This window comes from Melanotaenia boesemani, chromosome 3 (genome assembly GCF_017639745.1).
Source record: "Melanotaenia boesemani isolate fMelBoe1 chromosome 3, fMelBoe1.pri, whole genome shotgun sequence".
Taxonomy (NCBI): Eukaryota; Metazoa; Chordata; class Actinopteri; order Atheriniformes; family Melanotaeniidae; genus Melanotaenia; species Melanotaenia boesemani.
The window spans coordinates 40,221,374-40,238,826 of NC_055684.1; the positions used below are offsets into that span (position 1 = coordinate 40,221,374).

General features: G+C 46.4%; 1 protein-coding gene across 10 annotated transcripts in view; it reads right to left on the reverse strand.

The window, feature by feature from the left end:
• foxp1b (forkhead box P1b) overlaps positions 1–17,453 on the reverse strand; it is a 206,740-nt gene that overhangs the window by 5,891 nt on the left and 183,396 nt on the right. For 9 of the 10 annotated variants that reach the window (XM_041979490.1, XM_041979491.1, XM_041979497.1 and 6 more), the window contains 10 exons: positions 16,661–16,850; positions 11,768–11,875; positions 8,356–8,443; positions 7,522–7,605; positions 3,695–3,899; positions 3,542–3,618; positions 2,392–2,493; positions 1,517–1,638; positions 657–726; positions 337–503 (listed from right to left, as the gene is read on the reverse strand). In XM_041979490.1, the coding sequence (XP_041835424.1) occupies positions 337–503; positions 657–726; positions 1,517–1,638; positions 2,392–2,493; positions 3,542–3,618; positions 3,695–3,899; positions 7,522–7,605; positions 8,356–8,443; positions 11,768–11,875; positions 16,661–16,850 (1,213 nt within the window). The remainder of the gene's footprint in view (positions 1–336; positions 504–656; positions 727–1,516; positions 1,639–2,391; positions 2,494–3,541; positions 3,619–3,694; positions 3,900–7,521; positions 7,606–8,355; positions 8,444–11,767; positions 11,876–16,660; positions 16,851–17,453) is intronic. The other variant, XM_041979500.1, reaches the window with a different exon arrangement.

Consider the following 17,453-nt stretch of genomic DNA (forward strand, 5'->3'; position numbering starts at 1 on the left):
AGAGTTCATAAACTCCCTGTCGGAACAGCACGGGGCTCCTGCCTTCTCTTCCTGGTCGGTCTGGTTGTGGAAACTTAGAAAAAGGTGGAGTTTCCTTTTCTTCCAGAGCAGCGGCCATGACCCGACGCAGCACTCCAGTATCATCCCTCCCTTTCGTTTATTGTCCCTGACTGGTCTGATGCCACGTATTAGGTCATTTCAGAGCATTCTGGGTGGGCACTCAAGCTCTTTTCTGTCATTTTTAAGTGTTTTTTTTTTTTAAGGGGAAAAGCAGCTGAGGCTGTTTTTTTTCTCTTCAGACTGTTGTGGTGGTTAGAAAGCGTGCATGCCACTCACATAGCTGGCAGGGGCGAGCGTCCCGGGCTGCTGTCACTCCCGTTGCTGTTTCCATGGTCCATCGCTCCATTCATCTCCTCGCGGATGGCGTGGGCCAGCGAGTTGAGGGTAGGACTTCCAATGGAAGCAGTAGTGTATAGAGGTATGTTGTTTTCTGCCATCGAAGCCTGAAAAGCAAAACGGAAGAGAGTTGTCAGCACTTTCTCAGCTGCCCATCACTTTTCATGCCTGGACTTCGCCCTGAAAACAAAGACTAAAAGACTGGGCGTTGGAGACGTTCGTATGAGGCGGCAAAAGATGAAGTCACTCATTATTTTTACCTGGAAGGCAGCGGAGAGCGTTGGACCGTAGCCCAGGCTGGTCTGAATGTTCTTCACCAGGGCTGGACTTCTGCAAACAGAGAAATTAAGTTACAACCACAGACTCGTGTCTCACCGAGCATCCAGTATCTGGTTTCATAAAAAGAGATCAATGCACTTTAAACTAAACTCATTTACTGGTGTAGTAATGTGGATATTAAGGCTACAGTTCTGAGATGTTCTATCACCACACAACTATCTTCAAGGCTTTGCATTTCATGGGGAGAAAGAACAGGATGGTGGAGGCAGATCTTGTGAAAGCATGATTGATGGTGAGCTTAACACAAAAAGCATGATGGCAACATTGAGGAGGAAGGGGGGGCATGCAGGTGGGGCTCGGGAGGTTTGCAGGGCAGGCAGAGGTGCTTACTGTACGAGCAGCTCGTCAAAGTTCTCGTCAGCGGCGTTTTTCCGAGGGCGGCCTCGCTGTACGTGGCGGCCGCGCTTAAACTCCTCATCATCAACAGTCCAAAAGGACCCAAACTCATCCTCTACCCTCACAAAGCACCTATGCAGGGAAAGGTTGGTGCGAATGGCACCCTGGGGGAAGCAAAGCAGTGGGGGGGGGGGGGGGGGGGGGGGGGGGGGGGGGCGCAGCCAGATGCAGATGCAGTGATGGACAGCACAGACGGGGGATGGACAGACAGACATGGGGGGGGAGAAAATAAGCCATTGTGGGTTATGAGGCATCACCAAAAAGCATGGGGGGGGGGGGCAAAGCAAGCAGGACTCTGGATGCTGCAGCACACACACAATGAAAGAGCAGCGGCGTGTTCCATCAGTCAGCGGCGAGACAGACGCTGGGCAGGACTCAAACGTACCCGCTGATCTTTTGAGGCCGTCTCTTTTGGAACTCTATTTCGTCGACTGTCCACACAGCCCCTTTTACGTTTTCTACTCGCACAAAACACTTGTGAAGACTAAGATTATGCCGGACTGCATTCTGCAGTTGGTGTGGAAAGAAAGAGAGAAGAAAGTTTCTATCAGTACAGCAAAACATGTCGTCATGGGAAGGAATTTCATCTCAGAGAAAAACATTTGGATGAAACCTGGATGAACAAACCAGAAGGTTATTGGCTGTTAATGATTCCTGCTCATTAAAAGGACGTTTGGCTTTTTTCTCATGTAAATAAATCAGATGTCAAGTTAAAATAAAAAGAAGGTGTGAAAGGAAAGCACATAAATCATCCTTTTGTTAGTCCAGGAGCAGCAGAGGAATCCAGTGTTTATAGCAGCGGTGTGCCCTCATGGTGGAGACGGGTGGAGACGCTCTGTGTGAGCGTTTTTATGTGGTGAAGTTAGACTGACCAGCTCGGCTCAGAGGGGGGGCTATCAGAGCGTCCTTATTCTCTAAAACATTAAAATATCACATCTGAATCTGGCTGTTTGTGCCACGTGTGTGTTTTGAAGCCTGTTGGAAAATATAGTTCCTTCAGCCGGGAGCACTGCTGTGGTTAACGCCACCCCCAGAACATCCCCACATATCAAACTGCTGTTTTATAGAAACGCATCTTTCTCTGCCTGCTTTCTCCGTGTGGTTGGTCGGGTTACATAAAGGCTCAGCTGGACAGAACAAGGGGGGAGTTATGTGTCTGGGTAAAAGGTGGCTTTAAAAAGGTGATGCTGGCATCTCCCAAACGTCAGCACGCACCTCATAATCTGCTGCCTGTTTCAAGACAAACAACAGAATAATTACCTTCCATGTTGCCGCGTTGCGCCTGAAATATGCAAACATTCGCGTGAACCAGTTGTAGATTTCGTTTAGTGTTAGCTGCTTTTCTGGAGATTCCAGGATGGCCTGCATGAGGAACAGTGACAGAAACAAACATTTACACTTCAGCTCGCTTCACAAAATTATTAATAATTCACAGGAGGCAGGAAGGTCTGCAGCAGCTCCCCCGAGCAAAGCGCCGTGTGGAGGCGTGAAAGCAAGGATAAATTCAAAATAGAAGATTTGAATAGATTTTCTTTTCTGAGTGGAAAGTCAAGCCAAAACATTTCTTAGGCAGATTACAGGCCAACAATTATGGAGAGGTGAGATTGTTCCTGAGATCCCAGATTACTGCAGGCCAGCCGTCTTCAGGGTGATCAAAACATCCTGAACGTCTCATCTGGCTGGACCTCCTCCGGCTTCACAAGCTGGAAAAGTTGCATTTACCCAATAACTATTCCATCAACCCTTAAAAGACTCATTTCAGCTTCCTGTTTTTCTTTAACCCAGTCTGTAGCAGCTTTTAATCCCAGTATAAACCAGTCTGTAACAGCTTTTAATCCCAGTATAAACCAGTCTGTAGCAGCTTTTAATCCCAGTATAAACCAGTCTGTAGCAGCTGCTTTGTGGCGCCACCGTGCATCAAAAACGTCTTCTTGGCTTTATTCCAGCCATAGAGGAGCATTATTTTTCTTCTTTTCACACACACATAGAACTTTCTGCTCACTGGTTGATCTTTGGCTGCTCCTGATTGGACGTTACCGTCAATCTAAGCTCTCTGATTGGTGGGAAGTCTGACAGGAAGTGGCTTCATCATCATGTCCAGGTCTAAATAGAGGTCTCTTAGCAACATAGTAGTGATGGTGATGTTTTTATGGTGAAATGTGATAAATAATGCTGTTATCATGGATCATTGCGGATTTACCAGATAGAGTCTCTGAATAAAACTACATTTAGTGGCTGGATTGTAAACCTCCTGGACGGGATAGAAATGCTGGAAAACGTCCGTAGATCAGCTAAAGGGTAAAATATCCATCACAGAGCTACATGCTACCGCTCCTGGTGGTGGAGGAGGTGGAGCTTGGGGAAACCTGCTGGAGGTTTCGGGGTTAAATAAGGAAAAAGTGTTTCTCACCTGTCTTATTAGTGAGGCATACGTGAATGGTGGTCTAACGTCTGCATTCATGTAAAACTCTTTGTTCTGACTGATATCTGTAAACAGGAAACAAACTGCGTTAGCATCCAGTCCAGCGTGTTCGCGTGTCGTGTGTCAGGTGTTCCTGCGTACCTGGAGAGATGGGCATGTTGTACTTTTCCGAGTAGCGCCGTCGCATGGGTCCCACGCTGTGGAGGCTGTTGGCCGTGATGACGGAGTGGGTCTGGGAGAGGGGCGTGAGGGGTGCTGTGGGCGTGGTGGGTGTCTGGGGAAGGCTCAGCGGCGGAGAGGCTTCTGGTGCCGACTTGGACAACGTGACGTTGGACACAAGGTTGAGCTGAGGAAGGAAAACCAGAAGGGCGTCTTTTACTTGCAGGCGTGCCAAAGATGCCGGCTAAACTCCACCCCCATCCATCTGTGGGCTAGCTAGCATGGTGACCACTGGTGAGGGGAGGGGGAGGAGGAAGATGACCGTGTGATTCTCAGCTACCGCTGAGCGGCCTTGCTAACAGCAGCCAGAGGAGGACGCCAATGTGGGCCAATTACAAGCTGGAATTGTATTGTGAGGACTGTAATTATGAGCTGCTTACAGAGGTGATCTGATGATTAACCACCGTACCTAACCCTCCATCATTAGGACCAAGATGGCCGCTGTACAGACGACTCTTCACAGAAGACTTTGGGTCTTTGTGCGGGACGGGTCGGGTCAGCCGAGACGAAGGAGGGATTTAAGAAGTAATGGCTACAAGGTAAACTAATTATGACGAGTGCTACTTAATACAGCCTGGTTTCCCGAGCCCAGGGCCAAGCCTCCGTACTGGAGCGGCAGCCATGTGGAAAATTCCAGCCTGACCCCTGCTCCAGCTATTAATTGGCAGGAAAACTAATGACACATATACATATTCCCACAAAATTGTTCTAATTGCTAATTTGCCGAAGGAGGCCAGTTTCCAAATGAAACATGACTTGAGGCCGAGAGAAGAAAACGGGAGAGAATAAGAAAGACAGCGTGGGTAGGAAACAGACGAGGGATCAGATGTTTGATTTCTGCTGATAATGGAGGTGCAGTGATGATGGTTTTTAACACCTGACACCAGCAGCAGATTCCTGTTCAACCATCCAATCAGCGATGGGGTTATTAACACTGGAGCAGCAGCTCTGATGCAGATGTCAGCAGTCTGAGAGCGGCATCCCAACGGTTCACCGCTTCTGGACCGACTCCTAACAAGTTGTGTGACATCTGTGTTTTGCAAACCTCTGTCTCCAGCAGACACGTCCAAGTCCTCACAATGCCCGTTTGTGTTGGGGAGGCTGAACTCTCCCTTTTCTTTAGCAGTCTGGTCCAATAATTAGGATTTCTGCAGAGATGCTCGCATGCAGGCTGCATCCTCAGCAGCAGAAGACGTGTTATTCTGAGGCAGGAACAACATAAATTACACTGGGTGTGCGTGTTTCTGACACAATGCTATCATGAAGGAGCCGCGGTGTTGACTTCTCTTCCTGTGGATTAGCAGGCTTTGTTTCATGTTTCATCCATATTCCCCGGCCATAAACACGGAGAGGCTTCAACAATAGGCCAGACAGGCTGGTAATAGCCTCGCCTTTGTTTGCCTCACATTTGGGCTCCAGTTCCTCCACAAAATGAGACTTCAGACTGAAATTAATTAAATGGTAATTGGTGATCTAATTATACGGCTTCCACTCGCAAGCTGCTAAAGAAAATAAACAAAAAGTCCCTCCTTCATTATGTTTGTCGTAAAGGTCAGATTTCTGACAAGAATGCTTGGTGACACACACACACGCAAATACACACACACGCAAATACACACCCATACAAATACACACCCCCACGCAAATACACACCCATACAAATACACACCCATACAAATACACACCCCCACGCAAATACACACCCCCACGCAAATACACACCCATACAAATACACACCCCCACGCAAATACACACCCCCACGCAAATACACACCCATACAAATACACACCCCCAAGCAAATACACACCCCCACGCAAATACACACCCATACAAATACACACCCCCAAGCAAATACACACCCCCACGCAAATACACCCCCACGCAAATACACCCCCCCACGCAAATACACACCCATACAAATACACACACCCACGCAAATACACACCCATACAAATACACACACCCACACAAATACACACCCCCACGCAAATACACACCCCCACGCAAATACACACCCCCAAGCAAATACACACACCCACGCAAATACACACCCATACAAATACACACCCCCACGCAAATACACACACACGCAAATACACACCCATACAAATACACACCCCCACGCAAATACACACCCATACAAATACACACCCCCACGCAAATACACACCCATACAAATACACACACCCACGCAAATACACACAAGCAAATACACACACACCCACGCAAATACACACCCATACAAATACACACACCCACGCAAATACACACACACACGCAAATACACACACGCAAATACACACACACCCATGCAAATACACACCCATACAAATACACACACCCACGCAAATACACACACGCAAATACACACAAACCCATGCAAATACACACCCATACAAATACACACACCCACGCAAATACACACCCACGCAAATACACACCCATACAAATACACACACCCACGCAAATACACACCCATACAAATACACACCCCCACGCAAATACACACCCATACAAATACACACACCCACGCAAATACACACAAGCAAATACACACACACCCACGCAAATACACACCCATACAAATACACACACCCACGCAAATACACACACCCACGCAAATACACACACACCCACGCAAATACACACCCATACAAATACACACACCCACGCAAATACACACACACCCACGCAAATACACACCCATACAAATACACACACCCACGCAAATACACACACACGCGCAAATACACACACACACACAAATACACACCCATACAAATACACACCCACGCAAATACACCCACACACGCAAATACACACCCATACAAATACACATGCACGCACGCAAGCACACACACACACACACACACACACACACCACCCTATTGTTTGTCTTAATTGGCACACGTGTATTCATTAATCCAAACCTCCATCTTCTTATTTATCGGCTAAATAAAAGCAGCTGTTCTCTGGAGGGAGGCAGTAAATATAGTTTGGACCACATCTGCTGACATCCAAGGTTCAGTTTGGTGTGTCAGTGTACACAGAACACACACACAAACATTTAGATTTTATTTTAAATGAGATAAGAAATCTATGTCCATGAAACATTTTTTACTTTTTAAAGCAAAATTCATTTAAAAATCTAAAATAACCAACAGTTGGTTTGACCTTAATGATAAAAAAAGGAAAATAAATCAATTTCTTAAGTTTTGCTTCATCTTTCCAGTTATGAAGAAATGAGAGAAAAGGTAGAATATCTTAGTTCAAAGGGGAATATTCCAAACATTATACTCTGGCATAAAGGGCGTGGCCTAATCCGTCCTGTAGGCGCTGCGGTTTAACGTGTGGCAGACGTCATTTTTCACATCATTCAGAGCCAGATGGGCAGACATCACGTTCCTGCAGGGCGTGATGTCAAATGGTCGTCCCTGATCCACTCGGATCATTTCTCACAGTCAGAGAGGAGGCTGCAGACATCCGTAGGCGGCCTCCTCCTCCTCCTCCGGGGGATTGTGTGTTTCTGTGGGTGTGTGTTTATGTGTGGGGGTTTGTATTTGTGGGGGGGGAGGGGGGGGGGGGGGGGGGGGGGGGGTTTGCCTGTTGGGGGGGTGTATTTGTATGGGTGTGTGTTTGCATGGGGGGGGGTGTATTTGCGTGTGTGGGTGTATTTGCGTGGGTGTGTGTGTGTGCTTGCGTGTGTGTGCATGCGTGTGTGTGTTGGGGTACGACAGGCTGCTGCTCACCGGCTGTGGGGTGGCTTTGGGCTCCGTGGACTTGACGTGAAGATGCGTCATCATCGCCTGCAGACGCTCTTTGTCTTTAGCTAGCTGTAAAGAGACAGAAAAATAAATGTTTTTTTATTCACCAACAACCTGATTTTTCTTCTTAGATTTCATTATTTGTTGGTCTGCAGCCACGACGAACATATTCTGAGTGCGACAGCATCTAAAATCGCTGTTTAAGGTCCAACGTCCTGCAAACCCTCCTGGTTTCCTCATCATTCGTTATTTTCTGGCTGCCATGTGGCGAATCTGTGGACCAAGTCTGGAAAACATTACTTTGGGTTGCTCATGGCTTTGCTTCACAACTGCTGCACAAGCTAATAAGTAAAAATATTTATTTCATGACACATTTAATACTAATAAAATTACTTCAACTAAATACAGCGAACCGTGTTTCTTTCCTTTAGTGCATTCCTAATATACACATTCCTATTTTTCCTTCTAGCAGAAAACACAGCTTCTAGTTTAGTAATGAGGTATTATAACTGAACACTGGCTGCACCCTCACTTCAGGTGTTTTATTGTTGGTGCCAAACAGTTAAAAGTCATAAATAACTTTAAAACCCAGTAAAATTCAAAATGGAATTATCTCCTCTGCTTAGCCTCAGGCCCTTCATATATCTTTTGCTAGCTGTCATGCATACACAACACAGTTTTAATGACTGGTTACTCGCAAATGTAGAAAATTATTTCATCCTCCCCCTGCAAGCCGTCCTGTCAGTGACCCCACGGCTGGTATCAGACAGACGTGTCAGCAGAAGATATAAAAATATTTGGAGGAAAACAAGGAAGTACCTGCAGCTCCAGCTGGTGTACGACCTGCATCTGCACCCGACACTGGGCCGTGCTCCTGTCGTCCAGGGCGTGCTCGTTGTTAAGATGCCTGGAAAAAACAAGAAAGGAAGCTGAAGTCAGTTCGCTTGCTTTACTGATCCATCTGCAGCTAAACTCGCAGGGATGACGAGCACCGTCTGCAGGAGGAGAATAATGTTCAGGACAGAGACCCGTCGCGTCTGATTGAAGACTTTCAGGCTGGATTCTTGTGCTGAACTCTGCTCCGGTGCCGATGCCATTCCTGCTCGCTGTAGCGAGGCTTTGCCCGGCTGCTTTTGGCCCCTCCTCTTTTTCTTCTTTTGTGTTTAGTTTGTTAATTTTATCATTGAAATTTAAGTGAGGTAGAGGACAACAGGACGTGGAGACGGGATCTGTCACAAAACTTGAATTATGGATGTAATTATGTGTGATTATTTTATTGGGAAAGATGTTCTCTTTTCCTCACGTTTACAACTAATCTAAATAAGTAGCTCTCCGGGTAGCAGGCGGCTTTTTCCCTGTGATTTATAGAAAATGGTGGAGATAAGGTTCACGAGGGAAGGAAATATGATTGGAGGAATTTTATCAGCTGCTGCATGAATTACTGTTTGAAAATGCTTATGCAGAAGCATTTCATTAATCATTTAATCATAATCCGAGCAGGACGTTTGAGCTGATTTCACAAATACCCTTTCATTTCACTACTTCATTATGCTCGCTAATGGATCCAATATATTATATATATCATAAATTATATCACATCTGCGCTGACCATGTAGGTCACTGTCAGCAGGCGTGTCTGCGTGTGCGCAGGGAGAAAGGTGAGGACGCGGCGGCCTGTTTCAGAGCCACGGCGGCGAAGACGCGTCGTGATGGCCGATGAATCTCACGCCATCTCTTTCTGTTCAGACATGTTTGTGCTTTAAACACTCGGAAGAGAAATGATGGAGAAACATGAAGTCTGCATGGGAACTCTTCACAGCCTCCCTGATGCATTTTTCTAACATTCATTTGTCACTTCAAGTTAATTATTGAGAATAAAAAAAGGCTGTTTAAAGAGCCGAGGCCGATAACTCCCTCTGCCCAAATCAATTCAGACTTCTGTGGGTTTTCATTTGTTTGAATCAAATAAATGCCCGTTTAATTAAGTGGGCTGGAAAATGAAACTGGTAAACATTTCAGGACATCTTACTAAATTTCAAAGAAGAAAATAATAATAGGTAAAGACGTCTGAGCTCCAACTGAAGCAGCGCAGGCTGAATTTCCAGTGAAGGGTGGCCTACGTGAGCAGCTTTGGAATTTCTCTTCATACATGTTCTTTTCATCCTTTGTTACGTTCCACTTTATTTCTCCTAATGACACAGAGAGTCACAGTGCATAATTAATAGGAAATGAAATATTCAAATGGCCCTAATGCAGCCTGGAGAGGAGGTCTGGACTCGGGAGCAGGGGATACGGGGATTGACATGAAGAGAGGCTATGAACGTCGGCATGTGTCGCTATCTGGATTTTAAAAGCTCTCTGGCAGGACGACAGACCCTGATGGAAATTGGCACAATAAAACAAGTTCAGTTAGTTTGCCTGGATTTTTCCCCACCGTTTGTAATTCTACGTGTCGGAGCTGCAGCTTCGGAAGGTTTTATCTTCCCTCTGCTGAGCAGAACGTCAATGAAAGACACACACCTGTACACACACCTTTACATTTAAAACAGATTTAACATGGACGGATGGTTCAAGCAGCTTATTAATCATTTAGATTAATTTATATTTTGGTTATTTTCTCTACTTCTGCAGGTAAAACGCTGCTGTTGAGGTGTGTGAGACGAGTGTGTGAGCTGTGCAGCACTAGAGGGCACTGCAGCGTTTCATTGGCTCTGACCTCAGACTGGACACTCAACAGAGGGGTCTTGACCCCCATAAAAACCCCCGCCCCCTTCCCCTCTCGGTGCTTTCAGCCTAGAAACAGGAACAGGGACTGGGAGCTTGGTATGCACCGGGACTGAGCGTGGAGGTATGTCATGTTTTCTTTCACAGATAAATAAATACACACAAAGTTTAAAACAACATTTCAGGCCTGTGTTGGTTGTTACTGTTGGCATGTGGAGCAGAAATCTGTTTGACGTTAGCGTCCTCCTCACCTCTCCGTCCCCCCGGCACACTGTGTTCTGCTGACTTCACACACATCTCTCTTTACTTATGTTTGCAACCTTAGGAGACTTTGGAAAGAGCATTACAGCGTCTGATGTGTTCCTTGTTTTTATTTTTGATTCTTCTCGGAGGCCTGCAGGATCAGTTGCCGGGCTTCATGTGGAAGTGCTTAAGGGTTTGAGAGTTAACACCTTGGTGAGCTGCTCGCACCCTCGCCTGCTGTTAAACAAAGGCAGCTTTGTGGAGACTCTCCCCAAATGTTTTCTTAACATGTTCCAAGCAGTTAGAGCAGGCAACTAAAGTAAACAAGATGTTGCCATGATAAAAACACTTGTAAAAACAGAGCTGAGTGCACTCAGAGACGCTTGGAAGGCAGAGCTCTACCGGGCACGCTGACTTTATTCTCCCCACTTCTATAAACAAAGACGGAGGCAACGTCAGGACAATAAATACGGATCTACTCCATCTGATGTGATGCAGAGTTTAATAAGTCGGTGTCACAGGAAATTTTTACATGTTCAGTAACGAGCAGCTGAAGACTGAAGATGAGGGAAAAGCTGTGAAACGGCCTGTGAGGAACCTGCAGCAGCTTTTCTCCCGTGTGCTCGCTGACTGCTTGTTTTAGGATAATGGAATTGTGTCATATCTTGTTGAAAGTGCGACTAATCCGGGGTGACAGCGAGCCATTGATCTGCTGCCACAACGCAGATGTTTTCATCCTCTCTGTAACCAAGGCACTGTTATGTGTTGGATTACCCAGAGCGCACTGCACACAGGGTTGATCAGTAAAGCAGGACTCAATCAGAGTGGGAGAGTAAAAACATGGCCTCTGTCAGGCTGCTGACTTGGGATGGAGGGATAAATACGCCTCGATGTAAAACAGGAGACGGGAAGGCAGAGACAAACAGGAGGACATGGAGGTGGACAAGAAGACAGCAGAGCCTCTGTCCAGGGACAAGGGCAAACATGCAGGGCCACGGATAAACATCCTACCGTTGTTTGTTTGGGAAAAACAGCCTCCATCACCATGGGAACTGCACTTATCACAGGAATTAGAGGCCCATGCAGTTCCCAGAAGGAGAGCCCACCACAGTGCCCTCTTCAAGAGGGTCGAGCCGGACTCGGGAATAACAAGCAGCTGCACCTGCAGAGCCTCGGTGCCGCCGGGGTCACAAAACCAGCGATCCAGCCGAACAAGAGGACAAACACACTGCGACAGAAACCGCCAACCATGAATTTTACTTACTTGAGGAACGAATGGAAATCATCAAAAACCGCCTCACATCCAGGCCACTTGCAGACGCCGTGGCCGTAGAGGGGGTGGCTGTGGGGGGAGGGCTCCTCCAACGTCGATCTGGAAGGAAGATGCAGAGAGAAAGTTGTCAGTAAAAGAAATGCTTTGTTCTGTTAATGTGAAGCCTCCCTGTGTGCACTGTGTCATGGTTCCACATGGAGATATCGACTCCTGCTGGATCGGTGACGCCTGGGCTTCGTGGAACCGGTGTACCTGTGTGATCGTTACTCCTCTGCTCTTAAAAGAGGGGAACTCTTGTTGCGAAAGCACAACCAGATCAATATGTAATTATTAAGCAGCACTGAGCCATGCTGCAATTCACTTTGATCAGGACGGCTAGGGGGCTCCCGCAGTCCGAGTCTGGAGCCTCTTCCTTCACACCGAACTCTACGCACCCCGCCTGGTATCAATTTATCTCCTGACCAAATCATGTCGCCAGGGGCTGACAGGAAAGTATCTATAGGGAGCGTATGGCTTGGTACAATCAGTCTAAATATCCCTGAAAAACAAACTTTACAACATCTTCCATATGGCGAGCGGCGTGGAACCACAGCTAACCACAATGAGAGCTGAGAGGCAGGCGGCCCGGGTGGAGGCGGTGTCTGCGACGGCAGCGAGACAGGCAGCCATATGGACACGGGCTCCATACAAGACACACAACTTTCAGATACAAGAGCCTGGGGGACTGGCCTATATTGCCACCACCTGTGCTTGTGGCGGCTTGTGAGCACAAAGCTGCTGCTGCTTCTCCTGCGATGTGAAACAGCAGGACAGATGAGGAGATTCATTACACAACAAACTGTTGGGCTGCCACGTGAGAATAACTCCAGCCCCTTAAAACTCATATGTAACAAGGAATCCGGTCCAGTTCCACTCGGCAGCTTCAGGAGGAAAATGGAAGCACGTTTGGGAATCTGTAGCCCATCTTTTGGTTGTTTTTTTCAGGATTAAACAAGCTGATCAGTTCAGATAAAAATCTCATTTGTACCTCAAGTAGGAAATTTTAAAGGTCGTCACAGGTTTCCGTTTGTTATAATTACTTACTTAAGAGTTCACATTGTTCATAACGTGTGATAATTGCATTGCAATTAAGGAGCAGTCAAGCATTCATGAATGCCGTTAGCAGCCCCCCCCTTAAAAAATCAGATTTTTTCTTCTTTTTATTCAATTATGAATTATGCATTCACTTTAAGACCTCTGTTGTGATCAGCTAATAAATAGATGGCGGACGAGCAATTAATGAGCTTTTAAAAGGAAACTTGCGGACTGGTGAAGGTAACGCTGCCTCTTCATTTAAACAGATCCTTTTTGTGATTCCTTGCAAGAAGGCTTGTTGGTTCATTCTGTATGAATAAGATATTGAACTGGGGGAGCTGTGAGGGGTTGGCGGGAGGATGGCTGAACAGTCCTAAATGACAGAATTTACACCAAATGAGCTCCGTTAGAGGAACAGGAGACGCTGCTGTTCATTAGCTTTTCACAAGACTTTCTGATGAATAAAGAAAACACGTTGGGTTAAATTGACTTGAACCTCTGATGCTTCTGTCAGGATGTCGGCATTGTCAGGCAGTCTGGGGGGATGAGGAAAACCTGGTCCTCAGCTTTCTTTGGGATTTTAAAGAACGTCCAGGACCGGGCAGACAGGGCGAGGAGTGTCCGGGTGGACTGGCGGGCCAGTGGGTGAGACGCTCTGGGCCTGAACCAGTGGAGATCCACGGCATCCTGCGCTGATGCAAAGACGGATGTCCATCACGTCCAGACGTGTCTGGATCTTTTCCCCCACTTGGTGCTGCTGCTTCATACTTTACCCTGAAATGATTTAATTAGCATTTTTTTCCTGGTGTAAAATAAATGAAAGATGGGAGGGCTGAGTGTTTGTCTCCTGAACAGACTGCTGTGTTCCAGTCCCTGAGCTGTGGTTACTGATGGCTGCTGGGAAGGAAAGTGGGCCAAGTGCTTAGTGAGGACGCGTCCCTCTTCACAAAGCTGATGCAGCACCGTATTGGGAATTCATGTCAGATACAGATCAGGAACATTTGATTTAAATAAGCAAATTGCTGAATTAAGCTGACCCGGCTCACCGGGGCTACATCTCTTTACATCTGGGGGGGGCTCTGACAGATTGAGTCGGGCTCTGGTCCTATCAGGGACGTTACTGAGACAAACACGAGTCCTGGCCCGCCTCGGCCTGAGCCCGAAAGCAGCAGCACCTGCCTCATCTTCGCTGTGTCAAGCCGGCAGTGATTGAATTTCTCCTCCTTCCTTAAGACGGAAGTGAGAGGCGGTGAGTGATTCCTGTGGATGCACTTAAGGTTTTAGTTGCAGGCGTCGTTGTGCCTGGGCAGATTTTATATGACACATGAAACTAACTACATGGTACTTAGGGCCTGCTGTAAAGCAATCTGAAGCCAGGCCCATCAGCAGAGAGGCTTGTTTCTGTTGCATGACAAAAGGACTTGCAAAACCGCATCAATTAAAAGTTCATTAAGTTCAGCGCTGGGAGGATGAGTGGATGCTCTCTATTTACGCCCGGGCCGGCCCAGCCCATTATCTTCAACCTGATTATTCAAATCCCTGGATTATAACACAGAGCCTTGCTTAGAATAATCATACTTAATAATATTTCATTTTTCTTCCCATAGACTCTGATTAGAATTGAGTCTGCATCATCAAAAGAGAGAAGAATAATGCTCTTGATAGTTGACGCGCTCCAGAATTAACACAAGAAAGGATTATTGCTTGTGTGGATCAAAATTAGCATCATTCAGCATTTAATGGGGCTGTTTTGTGTTGCCTCTGAATCACTCGTCTTTCCTAGTAATTGCACGTTTCAAACTCTGGGTGGGTAATCCACTTCCTGCAGCAGATGGAGGTGGATGAGAATCACCTGCTTGGTTTTCTGACAGATGTAAGAACCTGCAGGAATATTCAGGCTGCGACTTAAGCTTGTGTTAAACTGCTGCTGACATCATCTTTTATCTGACAGAGGAGGCTGCCGGCTCCTCTCCTGTGTTTCCTTCGGTTCAGGCTCTTTCTCGCCTTTCGCTGCCATCGCCGCTCACCTTGTCTGCAACACTGTGCGGAGTGAAGGAGAAGAAAAGCAGACTCTCAGCCAGATAACAGACCGATGTCCACTTTTTATTTTCCTCCACTGACGGTGCTGCAGGAAAAAAGCACTTTAAAAGAAGCAGAGTGCACCCTCCTGGTGTCACTGAGATCAAGCCCTCATGTCCCCCCAGCTTTCAGAGGCTGCCGGTTTACCGCGCTAAGCGTGTTTTCAGCGGCGCCGCTTTTATACCGACACGCAGGTTTTGATCACTGAAACACGAGTCAGATGTTGTGCAGTGAGCTCATGTTCGCCTGGAGGCTCCTCACCAGCAGTTCAAAGATCAGCCTTTTGTGCAAGAAAACAAGCAAGCGTGTAAGATGCCAAATTAAATCCTTCCTAAAACACACACACACACACACACACACACACGGCTAAGAGAGAAAATTCCTTTCATAGATTCTTCTATGTTGTAAAATCTGATCTAAGCCGTGTTTGTTTCTTTCCAACATCTTTCTCTTCTTGGTTTTTTTTAGTTGATTCTACGTGTTGACACATTCATGCCATAAAGAAAAACATTTTCCTCTTTTTAAAGACCTTTTTAATGTAAATGCAACTTTCTGTTAAACCTCATTAATTGTGTGCTGATGCCGTTTCAGCTGCATCTTCATTTGTCTAAATCACTGCAATCCCCAGGTGGACTCACCAGGTGCATCAAGCCTCATGAATACTTACCAACTTAAAATGAATGGTAATCTCTTCAATTCTACGGGGACGTGTCTAACTATCCGAGCCGGGATTTAGACAGAGATGCAGGGCTGAGATTACCAGCTGTCCGCTCGCTCGGGGCCAGAAAAGATCCAAAAAGTTCTCCGATCAGGACGTAAAAACAAATGTGAAGCTGTTGTTTATTAAACTTCGATGTGAAGGTTTGAGCCGAGCCTGTCAGACCAAACGACGGCACACACGCCGGTTGAGCTGACGGCTGCCACTGTTAGCATGCTAGCATCCACATAAGCTCAAACAATGATGGTAGTTAAGCCTAACTAGCAGAATTACTTCTCACCAGGCTGCTTGCTAACCAGCCGCTAACTGATCTTTCAGTGGCGTTTCCATCAGATGAAGTCTCTAATGACGTGTTTTACTTATGGAACTAAATTAAAACCATTTCCCTTTTTATTTGTGTTTTTTAAGCGTATTCCACAACCAGCAACCACATTAGTTAGTGAGAGATCGTCAGGGTCAACCAGCACGTGTGATAACTACAGTTTTACTAGTTTAGATTTCAGAAAACACATTAATTTTAACTGATGATCATTGAGGAGCTGTTTTATTCTTACATTCAGTCTGTTCTGTACGTCGTTTGAATTCTGCTGAATTTCTTATGTTGGTTAAATTTGGTTCCAGGAAGCGAAGCTGCTGCAGCTAAAAGAGTCTGAATAAAATAATAAAGGAATAAGAAGCTTGAAGGAATTAGCAGCAACTTTACTTCAAAGTGAATTAAAACAATGTTTATTCATTTCTGGACAAATGCAGGTTTTCACTAAAACTTCAGTTTCAGTACACGGTACCAGGAACACGCAGACATGCTATAGCTGCGTATTTTCTATGTTAATGAATTTACTGGTCCAAATCCTGGTCCCTTTTTATTTCTTTTTCATTTCTAAAGTATTTGGTGAGAAAAAGAGGTCAAGCTGCTGAAGTCCAGGCCGTGAACATGTGACACATCAGCAGGTTCCAGGTAAGGAAAACAAACCGTCATGAGACACATGCAGAGGGAAGAAATCCGGAAAACTCACGCTTCTCTCTTGTGGCTCATGTACTGGCCGTTGGTGGAGGCGTGCTGGTTGAGGACTGGGTTCTTTGGCGGGGCCGGGGAGGACAGGTCCAGGCCCCGGTGGCCGTTGTTGCTGCTACTGTTGTGCTCCTCCTTCACGTGAGCGTTTGTCACCTCTTTCCACAGCTGTTGCAGCTCTGCTGGAATCATGCCTGAGACAAACAAATTGGATAATTAAATCAATTAAGGGCTAATCCAACTCTCCTCTTCATCACCTAATTAAATCAAAGCGTCTGTAAACAAAGCCGAGTATTAATTAGAAAATACTCCACTACAGGGTAATGCACAGAGATCCCACCCCCTCCCCCTCAAACCCCTCATGCCGACTTCTCTTCCTCCCATTTTTCCTGTGATCTGAAGCGTGTTTGTATACACGGATCTCTGGCATTCACACACATTTCATGCCCAGAGTAAATAATTAACATCCAGACAAGGCATGAAATCTGAGTAATCACATCATTTTCTCCCAACAACAGAACACACGCAACAAAACAAAGTTTACAACAGCAGCACTAGAAAACATCCCACCCCGTCTCCTTGAGAAACGGGACCCTGGGGTAATATTCTCAAAAGCGCATTAATGTGCAAACTACTTAAAGCTCTGCGCCGCCTCCAACTGACACGGACGACTTAAACCCCGTTTAACGAGTCGAGCACGCTGCAGCGTCGCAGCCTTTCAGAAAGAAATCCCTTGAAGACAGAAAAAAACTTTTTTCTTTTCTCCTGCGTGCTGGAGACGCGTCGTGTTTTCCTGC